Below are 23,347 nucleotides of genomic sequence, written 5' to 3' on the forward strand. Positions count from 1 at the left end.
TGTCTGTGCTAACAGTGAAAAGACACGAGATGGCGACAATGCAGCACAGGCCCGACGATGACAGCGTTAGCAACGACCCCTGGCTGCTGCTGCTGCCTGTGGGTGACACAGTCTTCACAACATCTCCGGCAAGGTGTCAGATGTTAGTTTTTACCGTTCGGCCACCCTTTCCAGCCGTAAGTGTCATGTCTCTCTTCTGTGCCACCGCTGTTTGTAATGTCAGCTGATTTACAAGCTAGCTCCTTTATGTAACGTAAACGTATGTGTGCGTTTCAAAGGTGATCTAATGTACTCTGCTTGCGCTAGCTGACGTTAGCTTAATAGCAACATGTACGAAAACCAATCTGTCACCTCAGCATCAAGTATCGATAGCAAACGGGTCTAACTAGTTACTGCATATTAACAGTCTGTGGGTCTAACACAAACAGTTGGTTATAAGCTGTTCTCATTTTCGAGCAGTTTGGCGAAGCGGCACTAGCCCGCAATGAAGCGTAACGTCAAATCAAGTGTAACCATTGCCACCGAGCTAATTTACATTTAACGTGTGCTAACCTGTTATCAAACCCATCTAATATTCGGTTAATTAACCAACTTACAATTGCTAATCAGCTCATTTTTACGAAGTCCGCGTCAAAACGGGAAGTGACTGTTCCTGTCTGCTGGCAGTTCATGTGCTCCACGTTATTTTCTGTCTTACCTGGGTAACATTAGCTTAAATATCTGGGGGTATAATATTATCCAACTTGTCGAGCTAGGTTTAATTAGGTTAGCTGCTAACAACACATTGGTTAAAACATCCTCGTCCAACTCATTTTCACCTATAGGGCCACATATATACATATACACATCTCTAAGGCGACCCAGACCTGCTTTTTTGCCCATGTAATCCGATGAAAAACATATATTAAAAAACAAACGAACTAATGATCAATAGGATGCGATACCTTTAAAAAGTAAATGCATTGCAGACCAAAGTTTATCTAAAAAATAAAAAAGGAACAAAACACTCACATGTAGAGTTTTATATTTAGAACTATTTTATTGTGCTCTTTATATTTCAAACAATTCATAAAAAACTCTGGAAATACTTTTAACTTTCTATTTAGAAATAATATTGACTAATAATTGCATCTTGATAAGCATATTGTCTTTATTTTGCACCTTCAAAAATAAAAAGGTTTACAGGACAAGCTAGGAAACAAACGACAAATAAAACATTTAAGAAAAGATAAAAGGAAAATGTGCAGCACAAACCTAAAGGGGAAATAGATGCAATTACAAATGAATAATAGGTAAAAAGCAAGTAGGTTTAAAAGCAAATAAATGAATAATGACGAAATTAAAAATGATAACTCATAGTGGGAAAAGCCTGCTTATAAAAAGATGTCATTTAGAGCAATTTAAAAGATGACAGTGAGCTCGACAAACAGTGCGGTTCTTCTAAAGAATAGTTGTTCAAACAGAAAAATCTCGATTACCCTTGTTGATCTCAGCCGAAATTGTGGGATGGCCAGAATGGAGGTTATGATGAGGGGTGTGTAGTGTCAGAAGATCTGAAATATACTTCTGTACAAGCTCGGAGCGGGCCTTCTTAAAAAAAGCCTTAAAGTCCATTCTAAAATTATTAACCAACAGGTAACCAATGAACGAAACAAAATTATTACAATTCCATTGCAAATCTATCCAGTGGCCAGTCTATTCAGTTGCAGGTCAAAGAGACTGCTGCCCTGAACTGGAAAACTGGCCAGCACTAATCCCCAACTTTTGGTGACTAGATGCATTTAGCTACATTGTATACAAAACCTATAGGTCAACATAATTGGCTATCTGCCTTCCCTGTCTCTATCACTGCTGCAGGTCTCATGTCTTTGCAGTGGTCCTTTCACAGGACAGGGTCTGTGTCTTCTTACACCTTTGTGTTTGTCCTTTTGGCTGAATTCCCTTTTCCGTTTGTCTTTCATAATTCATGGTCCCCTGTGGAGTAAGGCCCAAACAAAGGAGGAGAGGATGGATGGTTTTATGGCTAAATGACTCAGTGGGAGAGGTGCATTAAAAGATAGTGATTAAAAAAAGGCAACTCTGTTTTTTTTTTTTTTTTTAACATCATCAACTATCCATGTTTCTCTCTAGGCTGGTGATTGTTTTATCTTTTAATGCCTCAGATGTTTGTTTGAAGCATGAAAACATTAAGACCATACATGGGCATTAACGCTGTATACCAAAGGGACATTCAGAACTTTCAACAATTATGTAACCGCGATGTTTGTGTCTCAGTGTGATTTTAAGGAGTTTTATTATTTTTAGAGATATTAAAGCACACTTTGTTTCCCATACAGAAGGTTTCGTTTCTTGATTAAATATACAGAGCTGATGCAACATAAAGACAAGGTGGTGCAGCATCCCATAGGATTTCACCTCTATCTGTAGAAAGCACATCGCGGTGCTGATTGGTTCACTCATGCTTCTTCTTTGTTACCATATTTTACACACACGTCCATGAGGAATTTCATGGAAGCAGGGAATCAGAGTTATGTTTGGTGTGTCTATCCACGCATTCCCTTTTAACTCTCTAAATGTTTGGTCTTTGCCAGAGTAATGCAGAATTACAGGAAGAACAATTAGTGCTGCAGGAAACCAGGACAGCCTTATTCCACTGAGATAGGCTTTTATTAGCCATTTTGTTGAGGTTTGAGATTTTATCTTTCTGCTGAGTCAAAAAATGGTGAAAAATGTTGGTTGGTGACCAGAGGCAAAGTTGCTGCCCATCCAGTAATGCCTTAAGGGGAGCCATTTTTTTTATTTATATGAAAATAATAAGAAATATGTGCCAAAAATTTATTTTTGCTAGTCAGACTTTTTCTCTCTTAGTCAGTTTTTGCTCCTTATTCACACTTCCTGACTCTAGATCATCTAATGTCAATTTATCAGTACTTTTGCTCTGTGTGAGTTGTTTTCTCACAGTATTTGAATGCTGACCTCTTATGTTGACATTAGAAAGTATAGGTAATATCCAGAGATTGGTTGTATTGAGCTTGTAGTTGAAACACATGCCAAACAGGAAGGGTACGAAACAAGTATTAGTGGCTGTTTTGTTTGCAGACGATGCTGTTATTTGTGGTCAAAACATGGCAAAGTAACAACAAATATACGAGTCACACATGCCCGTTTGTCTTGTTCCAGTCTAAACATGCATAAGCTAGTAAAACTACGTCGTCTGCCACTGTACATCGATTCAGAAGTGCATACAACAATTAACCAGAAATCTGTAAAATGCTGTCATGCTTTTGGGCCATTTGTAGTGTTACTATTCTTTGGATTTCTCTGCAGCTTGATTTGCCTCATATAGACCTTATATATGTTATGGGATTGGGACATTTATCCTTTATTCCATCTGTTCCGGCTCTTGTGTAAATGTTATTGTGTCTTTTCTATTCTAGGTCACTCTTTTTCTAGTCTGCGCTTGGTGTCTCAGTTGTTGTCCAATTTTAATTGGTATTTGAAGGACTGTCAGACTGTGAGATTTTTACACCTTAATCCTAATAATTTAGCATTTAAATCCCTAGTTGGGCATTTTTTTCTTTCTAGAGTTTTCTCATAGCTGAAACCCAGATGTTGTGTTGTGGATCAAAACTGGTCACAGCACAAGGGCAATAAATGAACCATAGACAAATAAATTTGTAGTTTCCACATAGAGACCTAGAGGCTGTGTCTTACAAAGTGTGCGGTGTAGATCAGATTATTGTAATGAAGGAATTAAATGCAGCTGTATTTGTTTGGATGTCTTAATAGCCAAATTATGTCATATTGTGAATGGACAGCAATGCGTCTTCTCTACAAACACACATTAGTATTACCAGCTTTTTCATTAATTCATTTGAAAAAATATATATATAAACAACAGCTTTAAGCTGCGTTTATCCAGGTCTTCATTCATCTGTTGCATGGCAAAAATAATTTGTCAGGCTGTTAACAGGCACCCTAAGTCTGCTCCTGATGTCAGCGTTATAAACCCAGTGATACATGAAGTCTGTTACCTCAGCAGGACGAGAAACAGGCCCTGGAAGAGATCTTGAGTTCAAGCCACCCAGTGGCAGGATACACATTTATTTCTCTATTTAAGTTTTCAGCTTTTTTTGTCAGGTTTTTGTCTCTTAAAGGGAACAGTCTTCCAAAACACATATCGTGTAATCGCTATGTAAATGAGTGTATTTGTTTGTACGCATCTAATCTACCACAGTACAAGGTGTACACAGGAGTGTTGCATCTGACGCATTCCTGTTTAAGCCGTATAGCTTGTTTGAATCTTTGGGAATGATGACAAACTTGTTTGTGTCTATCCCTTTCTCGTTCCTCGCTTTCACTGTCAGTGGAGTTTAACATGGTCTCTGCTTCTTTAACTTTCTGTCTATTCTCTGTCTTGTCTCCCTTATCTCTCCGCAGGCTTGAAGAAGGGCTTGTTCCAAAAGGTGGCACTGACCCTCAAACTCAAAGGTCAAGCATTGTTTGAGTGGAGCTCAATGGATCATGGTGATGAATGTTAAATTTTTTTTTCTTGTCCACCAAGTTCAATAAATTGGATGTGATGCAACAGTGTAGCGCTTAATACTGTGCAGAATTCAGTTGTTTTGTGTAAGAATTTCAGCTGATTTTTGATTTATCTTTATCCTCTTAGATCAGTTTGAGAGGGAGGGTAGAGCAATGTCACAGGTTCAGGGGGGCGGGGTGGACCTCTGTGATAACCTACCCAACTCTGAAGCCCTCACTGCTCAAACCCGAAACCTCAATGAGACAAACACGCTCACGCAAACTCAAAGTGTCTCTCCTTCACAAAATGGGGATGAGGGAAGATGTGGTTCCATCCAAAAAATCGCTCTTAACAACAATGGGAAGGAAGAGGAAATGGGACTGGGAAAGGAGGGATGCATAGGAAGAAACCAAGAGAAGGAAGAGGAAGATGATATTGATGAAGCAATGAAGGAAGACGATGACGAGGAGGAATCGGAGGAGTCAAACTGTTTAAATCGCTGCCAGTCTCCAGACACTCCCATGACAGACTCTTCATATTCAGAAACTGGTAGGAGACCCAATCAACTGCACACATAATCACAGAATCTTATTTCTGTTCCTGAGAACAGTGTCCTCAGCCTTCACCAGGAAGGCACTTCAGGTCTAAACAGGATTCATCACAGTGGAGGCATCACTCAAGTAAAACAGATAATGCAGCATGCTGCTGCTGGAAGCAAGACTGTAGGCAGAGGGAGTGACTAAATGAAAAATGAGAACAAAGAGGATACATTTTATTTATATTTTTACTTTTGATTTTGCTGTCATTAGTCTATTTTTACAGAAAATTATTCTATTTACTGTTAACAATTATTATTAAACTTTAAAACCTGGCCACGCTAATGTAAGTCAGTGTGTACTCCCAAAAGGTCAAATCACAGCCACTAGTATATCCTTCAGTTTGTTTAAAGTAGCTACTTAACAAATAATGAAAAAATACAGAAATTACAACATGTTAACAATCCAGGAATGTCTTTTTTTAAAGTTATGCACATAATTGATTAAAGAAATTCCACTTTACAGTGTGACACACAAATTAAGTGTTATAAAAAGTACTTATTTAATTAGAAGTGTAATCTAGTATGTTACATTTTTTCCTACCTACAATCTCAGCATGTAAATGCTAGGTGTGCAACACTTCTTCACAAATGCTAACTAAACACTCAGTAATATTAATTTGTAGAGGCTGTGTTTGAATTTACAAGTATTACTGCGTAACAATTCAAGAAGAATCCAGCGTTCTGCTCAGGATCAGGCTTACTGTTTAAATGCCTTTTGTGTAATGCATTAAGTGGTCAGCATATTGGATTGAGGTCAGTCTGTCTGGGGGTGATGATGTCATTGATCATGTAACTAGAAAAAGTGACTCAAGAAAGAGAACCTGAACAAATCTAATTGAGGGCTGCTGCATGTAGAGCGAGGAGGGTATGTGAGTAGAGGAATAAGTTAAGAGAAAGACAAAAGAAGTAGAAGCCAAAATATTGAATCCCAAAATTGCTTAAATACAATAGAATAGATCAAATAAATAATGTTAAAAAACAGTATAATATATAAAACAAAACATGACAATAAGGGTAACGCTACACAACAAGAGTTCAATTAAATAGAAAAATTAAAGACAAGTAAAAGTAAAAATATTAAATAAAATACAAAACTTGTGTGAAAAGTGTAATAGAATACAGTAAAGTGAAATAAATCAAATGGCTCTTATTAAAAGGAAATAAGAACTCTGACATGTAAAAAACAAACAAACAAAAAAACAAGCAAACAAAAAAAACAAGCATATCAAATGGAAGATGACCTTAAAGTGGCTCAGTAAAACAGACTATGAAGTGTAGTAGTTAGTGCCTTGGCCTAAACATTAGAGAATAGATGAATCTCTTCCAAATAGAGAGTAAGGCATAAGCACACTTAAAGTTTCTGCCACTGTCTGTGTCAAAACAGAGTAAAACCAGTTGATAGCTCACAAGTTCACTCCTGTTCACTCCTGCATTGGCGTACACACACATGCTGCAAACACACAAACAGTTGTGTCGGTAAGCCACTGTAAAACTGTGAGCTTAGCACAGTTCCCATATTTACATTTGTGTGTTTATTGGTTGTAAGCCTTAAGACCTGCTAGCAGCCAGCATTGACTTATCTACAACTGTGTGTGTGTGTGTGTGTGTGTGTGTGTGTGTGTTCATGCACTGATGGAATAATAACAGGGATAATATATTGCCATAATGTATTTGTATTATGTAAATTGTAGGGAAACAGTCTGTTTATATAGTTGCTTTGTAAGGATATAACAGTTCCTATAATGTCAATCATTAAATTTTAAGATGAAGACTCAGTTAATAAGATAACATGGTTGTCTTTAGAGTTAGAATTAAGATTAGGATTAGGCAAGAAGTCATTAGGGTAAATCTCAAGGAACTTAATGTCTTCTGAAGTGATTAAAATATGACTGTGGTTATATACTCATAATCAGTTTGCTTCTCTGGAGGAATGTGTTGATTTTCATTTTTTTTACACACTGGCATATTTGCAGTTCCTCAGTAATTGTCTGTTTTCCTCTTATCTTTCTTCCTGTTTGCTAATGTCTTTATTTACATCCACAGGGAGCCTGTTGGAGAATCCTTATCCTTTTAGTCCTGGAACCAGTCCAGAGCCTACATCCCCAGTCATTCCAGCAGGCAGTCCAGAAACCGTATATCCCATCGGTTCAGTGGAATTGATCCAGAATGATGCTGAAATGGACACTCGTATGTCAAAAACTGGATCAGGTGCCTACTCCACAGCGTCTATCACCTGCACACATGGATCTGCTTTCAGTACGGGGCCGATGGATTGTACATCGCAAATATTAACCTCAGGCACTGAGCCTACATGTGTCACAGAAACTACTAATAGAATAGCAAAAAATACAAACTTCACTACAGAACAACTTACCTCATCCACGGAGCCTGCCTTAAACTGTGGGCCAATAGGTGCTAGAGGGTCTACCGGTTCACATGCAGGATATAACACCTCAGCTACAGAGACATTTACGTTAACTGAGTTAGCAAAGTTTAACACTTCCACTGCCTCATCCGCTGTGAGTGCATCCCAAGAGCCCCTCAACTTCACCATGGGGGTTACAATTACTGGAACAGACTCCACCTCCATCACAGGACCTTCATTATCAAATCAGGAATACATTACCTCCACTCCAGTCACCACTTGTTTCTCAGTTCCCGCCTGTGCCTCAGGGTCTATTCCAGGCTGTGCTCTGTTGGAGTCCCTTGAGCAGTTGGCACAAAGAGGAGATGACAGCCACTTTCCACAGTCCCTTCACCAGGTACCGCAAACACTACTGCCACTTAGTGCTGGGCGATATGACGATATATCGTGTGGACGATAGAAAAGTGTCTATCGTGCCATTTGTCTTCTATCGTTTCTATCGTTTCTAACCCGAATTTTACAAATTATTACATAAAATATATCATTAACCCTTTACAACCGGTCAGAGCAGGCACACTCCGTTTTCCCTAACTATTTTTAAATCCCTGTAGAACTGTAACCACGTAAGGTAGTGCAATAATGTTTTTTTTTTTGCATATGAAGCCGTAGGAGTTGTACTTACATCTTATTCCATTAGCTTGCCCTAGGTCACGGTTTCCTTCCACATATAGCTTTGCAAAAATTGCATAAAAAGCGCTTCCAGCAACAAAAAAATAATATTCCAGACTTGCAGCAACAAAAACATAATATTCCAGAAACAGGCTTTGCCGATCCGATCAGCTGTTCATAACACTTCCTATGTTGGAATATAAGTCAGCGCGAACTATCGCATGTCCGCCATTACCTGTCCGAAACCGGAAGTGACGTCACTTTCGCGGAAAATGTAGTTTTTTAAGCTTCAAAGTCTATGTTGGTGTTTTTAAAAGTCATGTTTGACTTTATGCTCTTCTGTATCGTTTCTGGGATGCTTAGAAGTCAAATTACACTGTTGGAAATAGTTTATTTTGATGCACATGCTGTTTTTTGCAAATTTGCATTATAATATTTATTTTCATTTATATATAAAAATTTGTGTATCTCAAAAATAAAACTATGAAGACACTCAAAATAAATAAATGTAAAGATAAGCTCTGGCGGACTTGGTTCTATAGTAGGTCTTAAAGGGTTAAATAGCCTGTGCAGATATATTAGTGTTGTCTTCTCACTATACATGCTCTTAACTTTATGCAAGAGAAAATAAAGTATAAAAAAATGATATTTTTCACAAAGAAACTGTCTTGTGGTTTTGCAACATGGTGCTGCTTTACGTGCACCCGGATTTGCGACATACTTTACAGTAACTCAAAACAAAGACTGCACCCTCTCCACTCGCTGTTTACAGACTGCATACTTCCAGATGACCACAGGTCAGGTGGTATATCGTGATATATATCGTTATCGTGATATAAAATAATTCATATCGTGATAAATATTTTTTCCATATCGCCCAGCACTACTGCCACTTACCATCACTGATTGTGTCTCATTTGAACTCACTGCTCTTAAATACTTTGTTGCTTTCTCTCATTCGAGTCTCTCTAAACTTTTGCTCTCACAGTTGTTAATAAATCACTCAACCTCATAATTGCAGTGGCACTTTGTACCCTAAAGCAGGGGTGTCTTCAGTGACACACAAACTAAAATTCAGGTATGCATTTAAGTAAACTAAAAAGCGTCATCCACAGTAGATAAACACACAAATCCTGAGTGTTTCTATCTTCATAGATGCTCCCTCACAGACCTGCATGATTGAACATGCGGCTCCTGGGGGGTGTGAATGTTTGAATATTTCTGTCAGTTTGATTATTAAATATCTCTAAAAGGCACACCCAGCCTATTTTTACTTCCAGGCAAACAGGTGTCTACATCTGCGTTCACACATTCACTGGAGCCTCAAACTTTTTTAGACATCACTTCTTGGCAGTTGCATTGAAGAAGCAGGTGGATCAGACATTAAGTGGCCTTTACCCTGCTAGTTACATAGTCCAAAGTTTGAGACTGATCAAGCCCATGTACGAATGGATCAGGTAAAGGTCAAAACAATTCACAGTGAGTAAGTGGGGCCCATTTGTTGTGCTTCCTACGAACAAAACAAACAAAAGTTGGTGCAACAGGTTTATATAGCAAAACAAATATCAGCTACTTACATCACTCGTGTGTTTCTAACTTCTCCAGATATCGGGGCATCTGGTGAAGTTATAAACTCGGTTTTTGTCATTTTCATCACTACTGCTTTGATCTGTTGCTCGTACTGAGGCTGCTGGCTTGTGGCTGTTTCTGAGCTTTGGATAGCTTTCCTTTGATAGCTTCTTTAGTCTGATTAGGTTTGTTGGTACGAACGTTATTGTGGCGGTTGCCCTGCACCTTAGTTTGGTGAACTTTGTGTCTTTGCTTACAGTGAAGAGTTTCCACAACATGTTAGTAGATGACTGTGAGTGTGTACACGACAATCACACATAAATGAAAGGGACTAGCATGTCCTTGGACACATGAGGCTGACTGGCCGATCACCAGTCAGGTCTGAGGAATGCTCAGAATCTGCAAATTCAGGTCATTTGTTGGTCAATCAGTGCATCGCTACCCCTTTGGACTCGCTTTGGAAAAGTTCTTAGGCTTTTCATGGGTGTGCTCACATTTAATTTCACTTCATTCATGAGCACACACCTTTTGTCTACATTGCAAAAATAACACCCACTGGGAAAATGATTATAGAAGTTACTATTTTAAACATCTTTAATTTGTCTTTGTTCAGTTTATAAACTATAAAGCTGCTCAAAGTTTTAGCTGCTGATTAAGATAAAGCTGGATTGGCAAACTGAAAGGGTGCTTGAAGAGTGCAGTACTCCATTAAGTCCTTTACCCTATCCCATAATTCTAAAGAGCAATATCTGGTGTTGCCACAATGGTCATGCGCCACCTTATTGGTTTTTGTGTTGCCCTGCTGACAGATCAACAGAAATACTAAAGGAGAACATACTCTGGCTTTGTTGGGGAGGGACAAATGGAGAAATGGCATAGCAAACATGCCTCTGTAGTGGGGAATTTACATAATTGGTGGTGTAAAAATGAGGGAGGGAGAGAAAGGCTGGGGTCATGAATGACTGCCAGCTTTGAAACCAGCGTCATTAGCATAAATATGAATTGTAGGACAACGAACAGAAAAGGAAAGCAGCGAGCAATGAGGGGAAAAAATGAGGTTCAAAGTCTAAAGATGGCTGTGTGTGTTAACCACAGAGAAACATCCTTGGAGTAATTTCTAGACAGTTTGGTCACAAAGTAGAACAATGAAAACTTAAGGAGAAGTATGTTTTATTTATTTATGTCAGTGAATGTTATATATTAGTCATAATTGATGTGGGGACAAATAAATCAATTTTAAATTGATCTGATTTTTGGTGCAACAGATGGTTATTTGCAGAAGAGACTGGAAACAGCTTTAAACTCCTCTTGTATCTAAACCATCCTGGCACAGTTACCTAGAAAAGGTCACTGAGTCGTCACCACCCCTCACTTCATTAGAAATGCGAGAGCCTTTTGTGCCCTCCTTTCCTCCTCCTCCTCTCGCGCTCTCTCTTTCTCTTTCTCTTACACACTTCTCCTGTTCTGTTATCAGCTGAACAAGAGACACTGAAAAGAGGTAGAGTGTCGACCATGGTCTCTCGTTTTTTCTCCCTTGCTGTTTTTCTTTTCTCTCTCATTTTCACTCACTTTTTCTAAATGCGACTGACCTAGCAGCTTACTTTGTTGTGTGTCACACAGAGCAGATTATGTGTTTTTCTTCATTGGCATGGTTAATGATTATAGAATTTATTGGTGCAGTAGAAACACAGCTCTGTACTGTATTGTGTTTCTAAATTACATATTTGTATAATTTTTTTCTAGTTTTCTATATGGAAATTTTTGACACTTGTGTCATGTTGAGGAATCCCTCTACGTGAGGATTAGTTTCAGTCTGGTTTTAAACCCCAATTTAACCTGTTTCTCCAATGGCTTCTGTGACCGATGAGCTGAAAGCACACATGCACTTTATTAAAAGCTGTAATCTCTCTCATTACAGATTGCTGAGGCCTTTGTCCTTCATGGAGATTGTATCCTTGTGGTCCTGTTGGTGTGTTGATGGGGTGGCCAAGCTTTTATTTTGACTTGTGCAAAATGTTTCTCACACTTTTCTCCTGTCTGCTTCTTGCCTGCTTGTTCGGGCAGATGTGACTCAACAGTAAGAAGGAAGGAAGAGACAGATTAAATGAGGCAAAAATGAAAAGAGGAAGTGTGGAGGAATCAGAGTGAAAAAGTGCTTAAATCTGAGCTGGCTTTCAAAGAAAGCCTCAAGGTTTACGAGGTAGATAAACACAAAGAAAGCTTAGCTCTAAATTTTAAACTTCAATCACCTTTCATGACATGACAAGAAAAATGTAATGTAATGCTGGAAGAGTATACTTTTCAGAGAAGGACAGATGAGTTTTTACTAGTTTACATTTTTGCATTGTTTTTACAAGTTATTTATGAATAAATGGTAAGTCTTTCACCATCTTTCAGTCTTTCAGTCTTTCATTTAGTAATTATTTTTTATTGACCTCAGTCTGCTGCACATGCAGCTCACACATTTGAAGTGGGAAATCCCAAATTCTGAGTCATAATTTTCAATGGGAACACCCACTTGGGTCAAATTTCCCAATCATTAAGTTATAGCATCTCTACCAGCCTCCCAACTTCACAATTTAAGAACAGCATGGACAGTAGTAAAACTTGTCATCTGGGCTACCATTGCTGTGTATTTGTGCCTCTTCAAAGAAACCTTATACAGAGCACTGACCAGGCTCTATCTGTCAATGTGCTGCATCCAAGTTTCTAAGCACAAACATACTATAGAGTTTGAAAAACTCTATAGCATTGTAAGTTTTCTAATTGGCTGATCATTTTTAAGCTAGTGCATGACGCCATAAGATTTTTGAGGGATAAGAAGAGCACTTTTAGTTAAAAAAAAAAGAAGAAGAAAGAAGCAAGTTTAGCCACGTAGCAGCCATTTTTATGTTTTTTTTCTCGTTATTGAAGCATTTGTGAAATTACTTTAATTTCAATGGTCGCTGTGATATAAAACAGCATATTCAGAATTCAGAATCATTCAAACCTGATTAAAAACCACTTAAATTTTTTTTGCTAATTTTGCAGCAGTGGAACTTCTACTATTACTACAGTTTAATTTCAGGATTGTTTGAGTGCCAAGTCTTTATTTTATAATTATGTTTCCTTCATTTTCTTTTCTTTCTTTTTTTTTGCTTACTCATTGAAAATGCTCATTATGGTTGCTTATTATTGTAGTGGTTCATTGTGCAGACAGTTGGCCTGTTTTTCAAGACGTGGACTGTATAAGTTCCATATGGCACATATACACAGTGAATACTTCACCGACAGAAAACTCAAAAATGCACTTGGAGTCAATGACGATTGAGTGTAAAACAGTAAGAGGAAGATGAAAGGCAGAACAGCATGGATGAGAAAGAACTGGAGGTTTAATCTGATGAAAGATACACAGTGGGAGGGAAAACCAGAAAGAGTCAAAGAGTAGGGAAGCCAGCTTAGCTATGTCATGCATGTACAGAGGGTTAGTTAGAAAGAGAGAGAGAAAGCATTGAGCCACGTCAAAGAAGGATTGTGTTTTCGCTGCTCATATCCATAAACATGAGACAGAATCGTGCACTGCGTTGCCCCTCTGTCTCTCATGGCCTTCTTCTCCTTCCTCCTCTCTCTGTCGTCCTTTTTTTTTTTTTTTCCAGAAATACCATTTTGTCAACTCTAATGGTTTTTTGAACAGATAGCCCACATGAGTTTAAGAGTTACCGCAGTTTTCAGTGTTCCCAGTGTGGTGTAATGATGTGCATGTGTGTCGTTTTGATTTACTTATTTTTTACATTTCTTAACCTGTGGTGTTCAGACCAGCGGGCGTTATGGTGCATCCAGCTAGAGAGAGACTATCACCAGAGAGTATTGGATAACCTGAATGCACTTCAGCAGCAGTGGGGTAACACACAATGCACACACCTGTTGACCTGTAGTGTCATGCTAGTAATAAATACTTTCTTCAATCCTAAGCATCAGGGAAGAAGCTGTGATGAAGTAGTGCTCATAAGATTTAAAATGAACATGGAGACATGCAAGGTTGTTGTATTACTGAATATTGTGTTCGTCACTGCATGCATCAACACGCATGCTTGAAAACAGTATGATTTAAAGTCCTTATAAGAACAGGTCTTGCCACTCAGGAGCCATGTTGGTAATGCCTCTGAGCAGTGCTTTAGGCAGACTCGTCTAAAAAAATAAAATGGGAAGAGACCTATAATTTAAATTGATGTCTTTTTAAATTTAAATCTATGTCTCATTTCACTAAAGCATTTAAACTTTTCGAAAGACTTAGCTTTTCTAACTTATAAGTACACTTATCTGCATATTTAATACAATATGGTGCATTATACAGTCCCACTATTGGTTAAATATCAGGGTCTCCCCATCAGCTTGCAGAAGTGAAGAAGCTTCTTGAAAGGAAAGCAAAACATCTTCATGAACGTAAAAAAAAAGTCCAGTTGCCCTCAGCCTAAGCACTGAAGAGTAGGCACACATGGGTCCTGGTTGAGCTGAGCAGGAGTATCGTCTGTACTGTCATGAAATTCATATACATTAATATGTATTTAATATAGATTCAGTCACCATAATATCAAGTCACATTTAGAGTTATAAGCCTGTTTTTATTTGTTTGCTTACATAGCATATATTGCTGGTAACACGCTGGTACTAACTCTATCTCTCTGTGTGTTCTTCCATCTTAGAGAGTCGGTTTAAAACGACGCCCTCTGACCTGGCAGCTCAACATCTGGACAGTCTTAAACACATTTGCCAGACACACAATCGGTCAGTGTGCACTTCTTTTCATGATATTTGTATTTTTTAGCCTTTGATGTCATCTAAACTAGGTGTTCTGAAAAGCACTGAAAAGATTGGAGTACTTTGGGACTGATTTAAAAAAAAAAAAAAAAGGAAGTAAAGAATTTACATTATTTTGTTCTAAACCGCAGAACTTTGCTTTTCTAATGTCTTTTCTAGCGTGTAACAACTACATCAGCCCTGATTGATCTAGTCAGCTAAGTCTAGACGATGCAGTGATGTCACAAAAACTCAATAACAACACAGCCAGTACACGCAGTACAATTCACAATACAATTACTAGTTGATTCCAAATCAGATTTACACATTATTGTCGTCTGCGCCTCTGTGATAATGAGTGTGTGTTTTGTTTGGGGTTTTTTTTTATTAGCTGAGGACTGTATAAAATATGTCCTGCAGTGCTATTGGCTCATGCAAGTATCCCTCACCAGAGAAATGAAACCCCTTATTCCTGTTTTGTTTTTTTCTTGGGAAGTGATCAGAGTAGAATGCTTGCAGGACACACAGCCTTTTACATTATATGACTGTGTATATACGTGTCTGCTTGAATCACTATAAGCCTGAATATGTTAGTGTGTGATGAGCACTGCAGTGATAGATAAAACATATGGCCCCTGGCCGCTGCTGCTGCTGCACTTTCAGACATTTGAGCCATCACACTGCTAGGGTTTCACTCTGCTAAACACACACACACACACACACACACACACACACACACACACACACACACACACACAGAAGAACATGCAGTATTACTAACACACGTTGTAATAGCAAGGGAAATGTGTCCAGGCTAATATTAGACTGAGAGTAGAGAAGGGTCATCCATATTTTGCGTTTTCATTTACTAAAAACAAGAACTAATCGTCAGTGCTCCTTATATCTTTGTTTCTCTCCTTTTTTTTAATAGACCAAGAACTAGAGATGATGAGGTAAGACATTTGTAATTTTTGGTATGTGTGTCAGTGACAGATAGTGAATGTGCAAGTTGTGTGTATTTTGCACAGACTCAGTGATATCAGTGAAATATCCATTTTATGTATTTAGGGCGCACATTGTCGTGTTCTGTGTTTAATTTGTAACATTGATAAACAATACAATGTTAAATAAAGTTACAAATTACACGTGTATTATTTTTTTAATAAGAATTTGTGTATGCGTTTTCAAATAGTGTGCTTCTCTGAACTTCGTGAGAGCTGAATTTGAAGAAGTTGGTGCTCTGCATTCATGTACGTCAGGTCAGTGACTATTAGCTGCTTGGTTATAATTTAACTTGAATGCTGTTTGGTATTAAGCTATGATATGAATAACCACTGTTATGTTGCTAGTGGCTCTCCTTAAATTCTTTTTAAAGTATTATTCTTAGCTTACTGTTGTGTTACTAATAAGACATTAGGGTAAAGTTTGGCCTAGTTTAATTTTTTACTGTATGAATTTCAAAAAGTGTGTGTGTGTGTGTGTGTGTGTGTGTGTGTGTGTGTGTGTGTTTGTGTGACATACAAGTGTTTCTATCATACAAGTGTTCCCATTTTTAGGATTTCCTTTCTTCCTCAAACATTTTGAAAGCAGATTAAATTGTAGAAGCAGAAATCTCTATTCTGCTTCTACTGTGTTTCAAAAGGTCCTAGGAATTAATTAAAATTTAAAAAACATCATTTCCAAAGTATTGACATCATCCTATTGAAAAGAGAGAAACTGGACATAGTTGCGACTGTGACACACTCAAACAGGAGATACAATGCAAGGATAAAAATGCTGTTATCAGATTAAAAAAACCTGTTTAGTGTAGCTGTTGTTGAAATGCTTGTTGAAGAAACAATTACTCAAAGGAAAAAAGTCAGATACAAGGAGCTTCCACTTCAGTATACACTTAAAGTCTATTCTTCTTTAAGAGTATTTATATTAGTTTATTAGAGGCTTTGGGTTGGTGTTTGAAAGCAGCATCTCCAGGATGACTTTAGAGCAGTTACGATGATTCTATTATAAATGTATAGATGGGAAAAGCCTACATGGACGAATGACTTCGTTTTGACCTGTGTGTTACTGATGCCTGGTTTTATTCATTTCTGTTAAAACTGTGTTCTCTAATGCAGACCATCAGGTTGAAGGAGGGATGGAGCAAAGAGCCGAAGACACCTCTTGTTCAGTCATGCCCTCCGTTAATTTGACTGATGGTCTCAATTCCCCTGAGATCTCCGGCAAGGACAGGGAACACCCACCAAGGGAGTCAGATGGGAGAAATGGTTTCCATGGATCTCAGCTCACTGATGAGCAAGGTAACGACAGAGAGGGAAGAGAGGCAGAAGGAGGGGTAGGATGCACCATTTCAGGAAACGGGCTGCACCCCTCTACAGCTGAAGAGTTGGATCAGTCCAAGCCTGCAGAGCAGCAGGGACAAGATTTAGGTCCTGCACAGGAAACAGAGGCAGAAGAGCAAGAAGAGGGGGGCGACGTGGAAGAGGCAACGGAGGCTTTGGAAATGGAAGATGAGGGAGAGGAGGAAGAAGGGGAAGAGAAAAAGAAGGAAGGGGCGTCCTCCGTGAGTCAGAAAACTCTCCCAGTAGAGACTGTGTGCAGCGGGGCAGAGGTGGAGATACAACAGCTGTATCAGGATGGCCGAGCTCAGGAGAGGCTACATGTGGAGACGCAGGTATATATGATTTTGGCTACTTAAGACTCACTTCATTTAGCTTTAACATATTTTTATTAAATATATTTAAAGAAACAGTTAAATGAACTACACAGTTCAGTCAGTATCTGTTATTAATATTATCTAGAAGTTCCTTGTTTGGTTGCTAAAATGTATCGCTGTTAAAAGGCCCAGTCAGTACCAGTTTTATTCTGTTGATGAAGTTTGCATTGCTTTAGGTACTTTGTGGTGGCCAATTCAGTTTCTGTATTTTCTAAAATAAGATCAAACATAAAAACCTGTTTTAATGCAAATGCAGCCTCCTTTGTCTTTGTTTACAATAGTATTCAAAAACAAAAGCAAATGAAACAGTTTTCACTGCCTCAGTCAGTGTTACAGCAGAGTATGTTACACCAGAGAGCAGAGCAACAAAATGGATTACAGCTTCATAACTGTATATTGACATTTAAGTTATATCTGTATCCTATTACTGCAGGAGAGCACTAAAGCCTCCCTGCACCACGAGGTAACCCTTCCTCACGAGGCTCACGTGAAGCAGCAGGAACCACATGCAGAGATGAAGGAAGTGGAAGAGGAGGAGGACTATGATCTAGACCAAGCTGACATCATTAGAGAAGCTCCCTCTTTGGATGCAATGGCAAAACTCATCACTGTAGAGGAGGTGAGTATATGTTGTTAGTAGATTCACTATTTCCTTATGTCTTCAGTGACTTTGCATGGACTGTATATTAAAGATGGACATGGTGACCATCAAATCACCCCCTGCTTTTTGAAATCTTGATTTGATGAAACCAGCACTGAGCAAATTTGGATAACAGTGTGGCGTATTATAAGCATCAGTTAATGCTAGCAAGTTTAGTTTGATAGAGTGTACAGATGCATTGCACAAATACTGATGCTTCTGTACATTGGGTTATGTAATATACAAATGTAATGTTGGCATTTAACTTAAATTGGATAATTTTTTGGACACTCTGTTAGTCCAATAGGATAAAAAGAAAGGCATGTTATTGTCATGTAATTCCTATTATTCAAATCAGCAACTTCTCCCTAAAAGCTGAATTTAAAAAATGCATCTGTGTTCAGTGTTATTAAAGGTTAAATTAGGTGGAAACACCAGGGTGTACAGATTTTGTCTGCTGTTAAGCTGGACATTTTACATTCTCGTCTGTGTGGATTGACTCAGTTTGTGTTTGCCCTTCTAGGCCCTCCATTATCAGAGGCATGTTGCTATGTTGAAACAAAGCTAATGCCATTGCCTAACCATTACTGATACCCATGATGGATTTATTTTGTTGATGTGAAACCCAGTTTGACATTTAACTACTCTCCACTAAGAAAAAAACAGAGGCAATAGTGAGGGCAACACCTTGTTATGTTTTTTTAGTTTGATATAATACAACGTCTTTTTGTTCCAGCACCAAAAATAATGCATATAAAAATAAAAACTGAGTGCTTATCTGTGGGGGTGATATGAAAAGAGACATTTATGATTCATGGCAGAATTGTAACATTTGACCTACATGAACCACACCCTTTTGGATGACATAATTATTACCTCATCGATAAGCACAACTGCTCGATGAAAATTAATTTGCCACTGTAATCTGTATTGGAACAGCTTTTGCACTGTATTTGGCAACGTCTAAGCTCTAATGTGCTTAACTTCTGTTACAAGGAAGCACTGACAAAGAGGTTCAAAACTCTGATTGTGTGGTGTGCTGCCACCTGGTGGACATGGCTGGTGTGGTGCACGGTCTGTAAGACTCAGTCTGAGAGTATGAAAAGATTTAATGGTGTAAATATAAGTTGTGCTTATACTGATTGATTTGTCTACCCAGGCTAACATTTCTGGTTGTTCTTATGTTTCTCAGGTATCACCCGCCTCTGGCCTTGTCTCCATACTAAAGAAGCGAAAGGTCTGTGTAGACGACGTGAGTGCTTCTTCTAGCTCAGACCCTCGACCTGAGAAACCCACTGCCAAACGACGTGTCCGCTTTAAAGTTCCTGACGACCACTATGAGCCTGGTACGTTTTTTGTCTTTTATTGTTGACGGTTAAAGTTTCGTATCGCTCTATAAACACAGAAATAGTGTAAGAGAGCAGTGGCTGCATTTCTAATACTGGACAGGTTAAATTACAGCAGCTGTGGCAGTCCATTGTGAGAGTGTTTAAAATAGTTGACGAATTCCAGCAAATTTCCAGCACACATTAATCCTGTGTATTTATCTCTATAACTCTCTGTATCTCTTTCTCTGTAGATGTTGGCGGTGGCGACTCCTGCCTGCTTCTCTTCCTGCTTTGCCTGGTTACTGTTTTTATCAGTGTGGGGGGCACCGCCCTTTACTGTGCTTTGGGCGATGCCCAGTCCTCAGTCTGTCAGGACTTCTCCAGAAATGCAGACTTCTACATTAACCAGATACAGCGTGGGATAGCTCAGATCCAACACTGGTTTGCTCCTGGGTCATAGCAGAAAATGTGGAGCTGCTGACCTTAGTGTTTGTCACTGTAGGTTCACTGTAGTCTCTGCTACTTCCTGAAACAATGTTTTTGTGGTCATGGTGCCAGGCAGTCACTACAGTTCCTGGTGTTACCTGCAGAAAGTGACTGTTATTGTCTGAACATCTATATCAGATACAGCTGGCGTTTCTAAGCCTGCTCCACTGCATTTTTAATGCTCTGTGACTACAGATCCAGAGTTCACTCAGTCATAGGTCGAATGTCTCCTTAAAACACTAGATTGAAAAGGTGATCAGACAGAGTGAGACTGGAAAATAAAGTTGTCAGTTTTATTTCTGAACAGAAAAATAACTGAACTGCAGCCCTTCACAATCTTTCCCAAATTAAATATGTACTAATTTATCAAGCTAAAAATAAAATTGCAGAGAGCTAGAATACTTCCATTTAAAAAAATTACTGACAGATAATCAACCATGACTGGATACAAACTTGCTCACACTGCTCTCCCAAAATCAGTTCCCTGAGACACGTAACACATGTAAATGTAAATATTGCATAGACACACATGCAGTTTGTTAACTAGGGAGCACATAGATGCCCTCGACACACTGCACAAATGGGAAGAGGCCCAGTGGGTATTTTTAATAACATTGCAACCACTGCTGTTGCTTTTATTCTTTTATTGTTTCTTTCTTTCTTTCTTTTTTTAAATTTTAACAAAAACAAATTTTTCTGTGGTCTCCTACTTGGAATGAAATCTTTATGTCTTAATTATGTCTTAAAGTTTTGAATGAATGTATAGATATTAATGTTAGACCTGTGACATTTGAATATTGTCAGAAAATATGCTGAGAGGAAGGGGTATTTTGGTATTTGTCATAACTGAGCTGCTAATGGGAAACAGTCACATCAACTATGTTCTATTGGGAAAATGGCATAAATCAGTCAAAAAAAAAAGACCCTCCTGACCCCCTCCAACCCCCCTTACATGTTCTTTTTATTGCAATGACTTTAGTGTATTTAAATGAAGGGTAAGCAAAATGTTTGCCTTCATGCTATGAATGAAAAATGTAGATATCTCCTTTACTAATGACGTTGTGAGGGCTGAAAATGGTGGGGAAATAGGTTCAAAATTATTTGTTTTATCTCTGTTTTTCAAGCACCTGTAACTTGGAAAATATTCAAAGTTTAGAGGTAAAATTTTAAATGCCTTTATCAAATATGCTAAAGTTATTGTAACTGAAAAACTGAAGGTGTTAGTTGTTTTTTTTTTTTTTTTCATGGATTGAGTCCTGCATCTTTGTTAGCTGTGCAGCTTTCTATTTCTCCCTGTGCATATTTGATGTGGTTGTCCTGTTGCCACCCTCTTCTGTGTAAATACCAACAGCGGGTTAACAGTGAGCAGACATCAGTTTACGGACTTAATTGAGGCAGATCTGTCACTGTGTAGCACATGTACAGAAACACAGTGTGCCTCTGTACATATTGTTGAATGGATATCTAACTTGTTGCACATAAGACCGGTACAATTTTTTTTTTTAAGATATTGCAATATTTCTACAGGCATTATTCTCTCAGTTCTAAATGCAGACTTGACTTGATTTAATAAAACAAAATGTCCACTAAATATTTGCACAGACCACTTGAACAGAAAACACTCGACTGCCAAGTGGGTGTGGAAATATTTAAGTAAACAAGGAGACCTTTTATAATTATGTGGAAAACAATAATTGCTCAGTGTATGTAATTTGTTCAGGCCTTGGTTTTGATGGGATCATATGAAGCACTGTCTACCTGTGTGTTTTTAGGGATTCTGGGCATCACGCTCTGTTATTTTTTCAGTTTTGTTTTTTTTGTTCTATTTTCCAAAATAACTTTTAGCTACTCTCAGTCTTCCGTAATAGTCCACTAGATAACATTTTTGCCATTTCAGTTGATGACTTTTGAGTCCTGGTTTGACATGGAGAGAGATTTGTGAATGAAACCAACCCTTTATTCTCACACCAGTGCTTTAACTCTTATGTTCTGCTCATTGTAAAGCACATTTTAGTCTTACTGAAATCAGTTTTACAGCTTAATCTCAATTTTGCCTTGTTATTTTAATGTGTACATGCAATGTTTGGTGTTTTGTTTATTGGTTGTTTTTCTTTTTGGTTATTGTAGTAGTGGATGCCATAAAAGTCCTGGAAAAACCACATATCCTAAAATCTTTTCAGGAAGTGAAGAAAGCAAATCTCTGTTTAAGGCGGACAATTCAAAGTCCTACCTTACCTATGCATCCCTAATAGACAAAACAATATTCTCTGTCTTTTATGTCACTTACAAAACCCTGATGATTGATATTTAAGGATATGAGGATATTTTTCCAGGACATAGGGAGTAGCAGACTCACTCTTGTTTTTATTTGCACATGTCATCTGGCTGGTTCAGATGATGATCACTCAGAAAATCATCTTATTTAATCTTTCAGATTAGTTTAATTATTTAAATGAAATTAGGGATTTCACGTGTAAGTGGCTAAGAGAAACAAATGCATCTTTTTCCCCCTCCATGTTGTCAGCTTGCATCAGATCACATGATTTGACAGAAAAATGTATTCCCAAATGCTTCTGAACACCATCATCTAGGCCGAAGATTGTTTCTGTTTTTATTATTTTGCCCCGCAGTTTGTGCTACCGCTGTCAGTATCACCTTTTTGATGCAACAATTGGTAACAGACGTTTCATCTGTAAGCATGATATGAATAATCATGTCTTTTTTCCCCTGTTGGTTTTGCAGAAAAATCTTATAAAACAGATGAATGAAATTCCACAGTTCTGTGCATGAATTCTGTCCCACTTAAAAACACTTTTATGAATCATTTGAGTCTCTTATTTTATTCTTACAGTTTTTGTTTAAAAACAAAGAACATCTCTTCCTTGTTAGGTCACATGTTAAAGTAATTTAAAAGAGTTTTTATGAGAGCCTCAATGTTTGCCTTCTTTTTTAAGGAGAACTCTCCATACAACAAAATGCTAGTACGCCAGATGTGGTGAAAGTTTCTACATTTTAATAAAATAACTAAAAAAATAATAACAATATAAGTGTTTATCTCTATGTTGTAACAATAGTTTTTGTAATTTTAATTTAAAGCATTATTATAAATTTAAGGGCTTTTTTGTCCCAAATTGCACGTAGAAGCTATATATACAGACACCAGTCAAACCAAAAGGTTTTTTCTTTTTAAAAATATGCACACACACACCGGTTGCTTATTTTCATGCAACTTACTGCTGATTTAAAACTACATTAACATAAAGCTAAAGGCACCACGCTCTTGGGTTCAGCCGTTTAAGGACAAACTATATCAATCGTTTAGTTCGCTATTTTTTCTTTTAGCTGGTTTAGTTCAACAAAAATGGAGGAAACTCGTGAAGAGGTTAACGTCAGAAACTTTTGCAGAAACTGGAGGAACTGCTGCAACTATGTTTTCCAGAACATATTTATGTTTGCGAGTTTGGCGGCTGTTGTCCTCGGTGAGTTACTCTTGATTTGAGACTGTTAACATGCACTAGCTAACCTTCTTTAAAACAATATGGTAGTTAATTAGGATTTGTGGGAACACTGTTAACAAAACAACCACAAAGTCATTTTTAATATTTGTGCTTTAACAACAGTAATCTATTAAACCGATTTTCTAATACGAGGCGAAAATAGTTTATACAGGTGAACTCA

At 38.0% G+C, this 23,347-nt stretch overlaps 1 protein-coding gene across 2 annotated transcripts; it reads left to right on the forward strand.

The window, feature by feature from the left end:
* Positions 1 to 72: 72 nt before the first annotated feature.
* Positions 73 to 22,629, forward strand: cnsta (consortin, connexin sorting protein a). 2 transcript variants are annotated; one of them, XM_063477408.1, is made up of 13 exons: positions 73 to 176; positions 4,441 to 4,527; positions 4,673 to 5,074; positions 7,167 to 7,885; positions 11,645 to 11,675; positions 13,520 to 13,606; positions 14,409 to 14,490; positions 15,434 to 15,455; positions 15,695 to 15,761; positions 16,617 to 17,173; positions 17,649 to 17,834; positions 19,048 to 19,201; positions 19,435 to 22,629. In XM_063477408.1, exons 2-13 carry the CDS (start codon positions 4,518 to 4,520, stop codon positions 19,641 to 19,643), a joined length of 2,526 nt encoding a protein of 841 aa, XP_063333478.1. In that variant the 5' UTR covers positions 73 to 176; positions 4,441 to 4,517; the 3' UTR covers positions 19,644 to 22,629. The 2 variants fall into 2 exon arrangements, with proteins under 2 accessions (XP_063333478.1, XP_063333481.1); XM_063477411.1 differs by having other exon boundaries at positions 15,695 to 15,752.
* Positions 22,630 to 23,347: the final 718 nt, after the last annotated feature.

Source organism: Pelmatolapia mariae, linkage group LG1 (genome assembly GCF_036321145.2).
Source record: "Pelmatolapia mariae isolate MD_Pm_ZW linkage group LG1, Pm_UMD_F_2, whole genome shotgun sequence".
Lineage (NCBI taxonomy): Eukaryota > Metazoa > Chordata > Actinopteri > Cichliformes > Cichlidae > Pelmatolapia > Pelmatolapia mariae.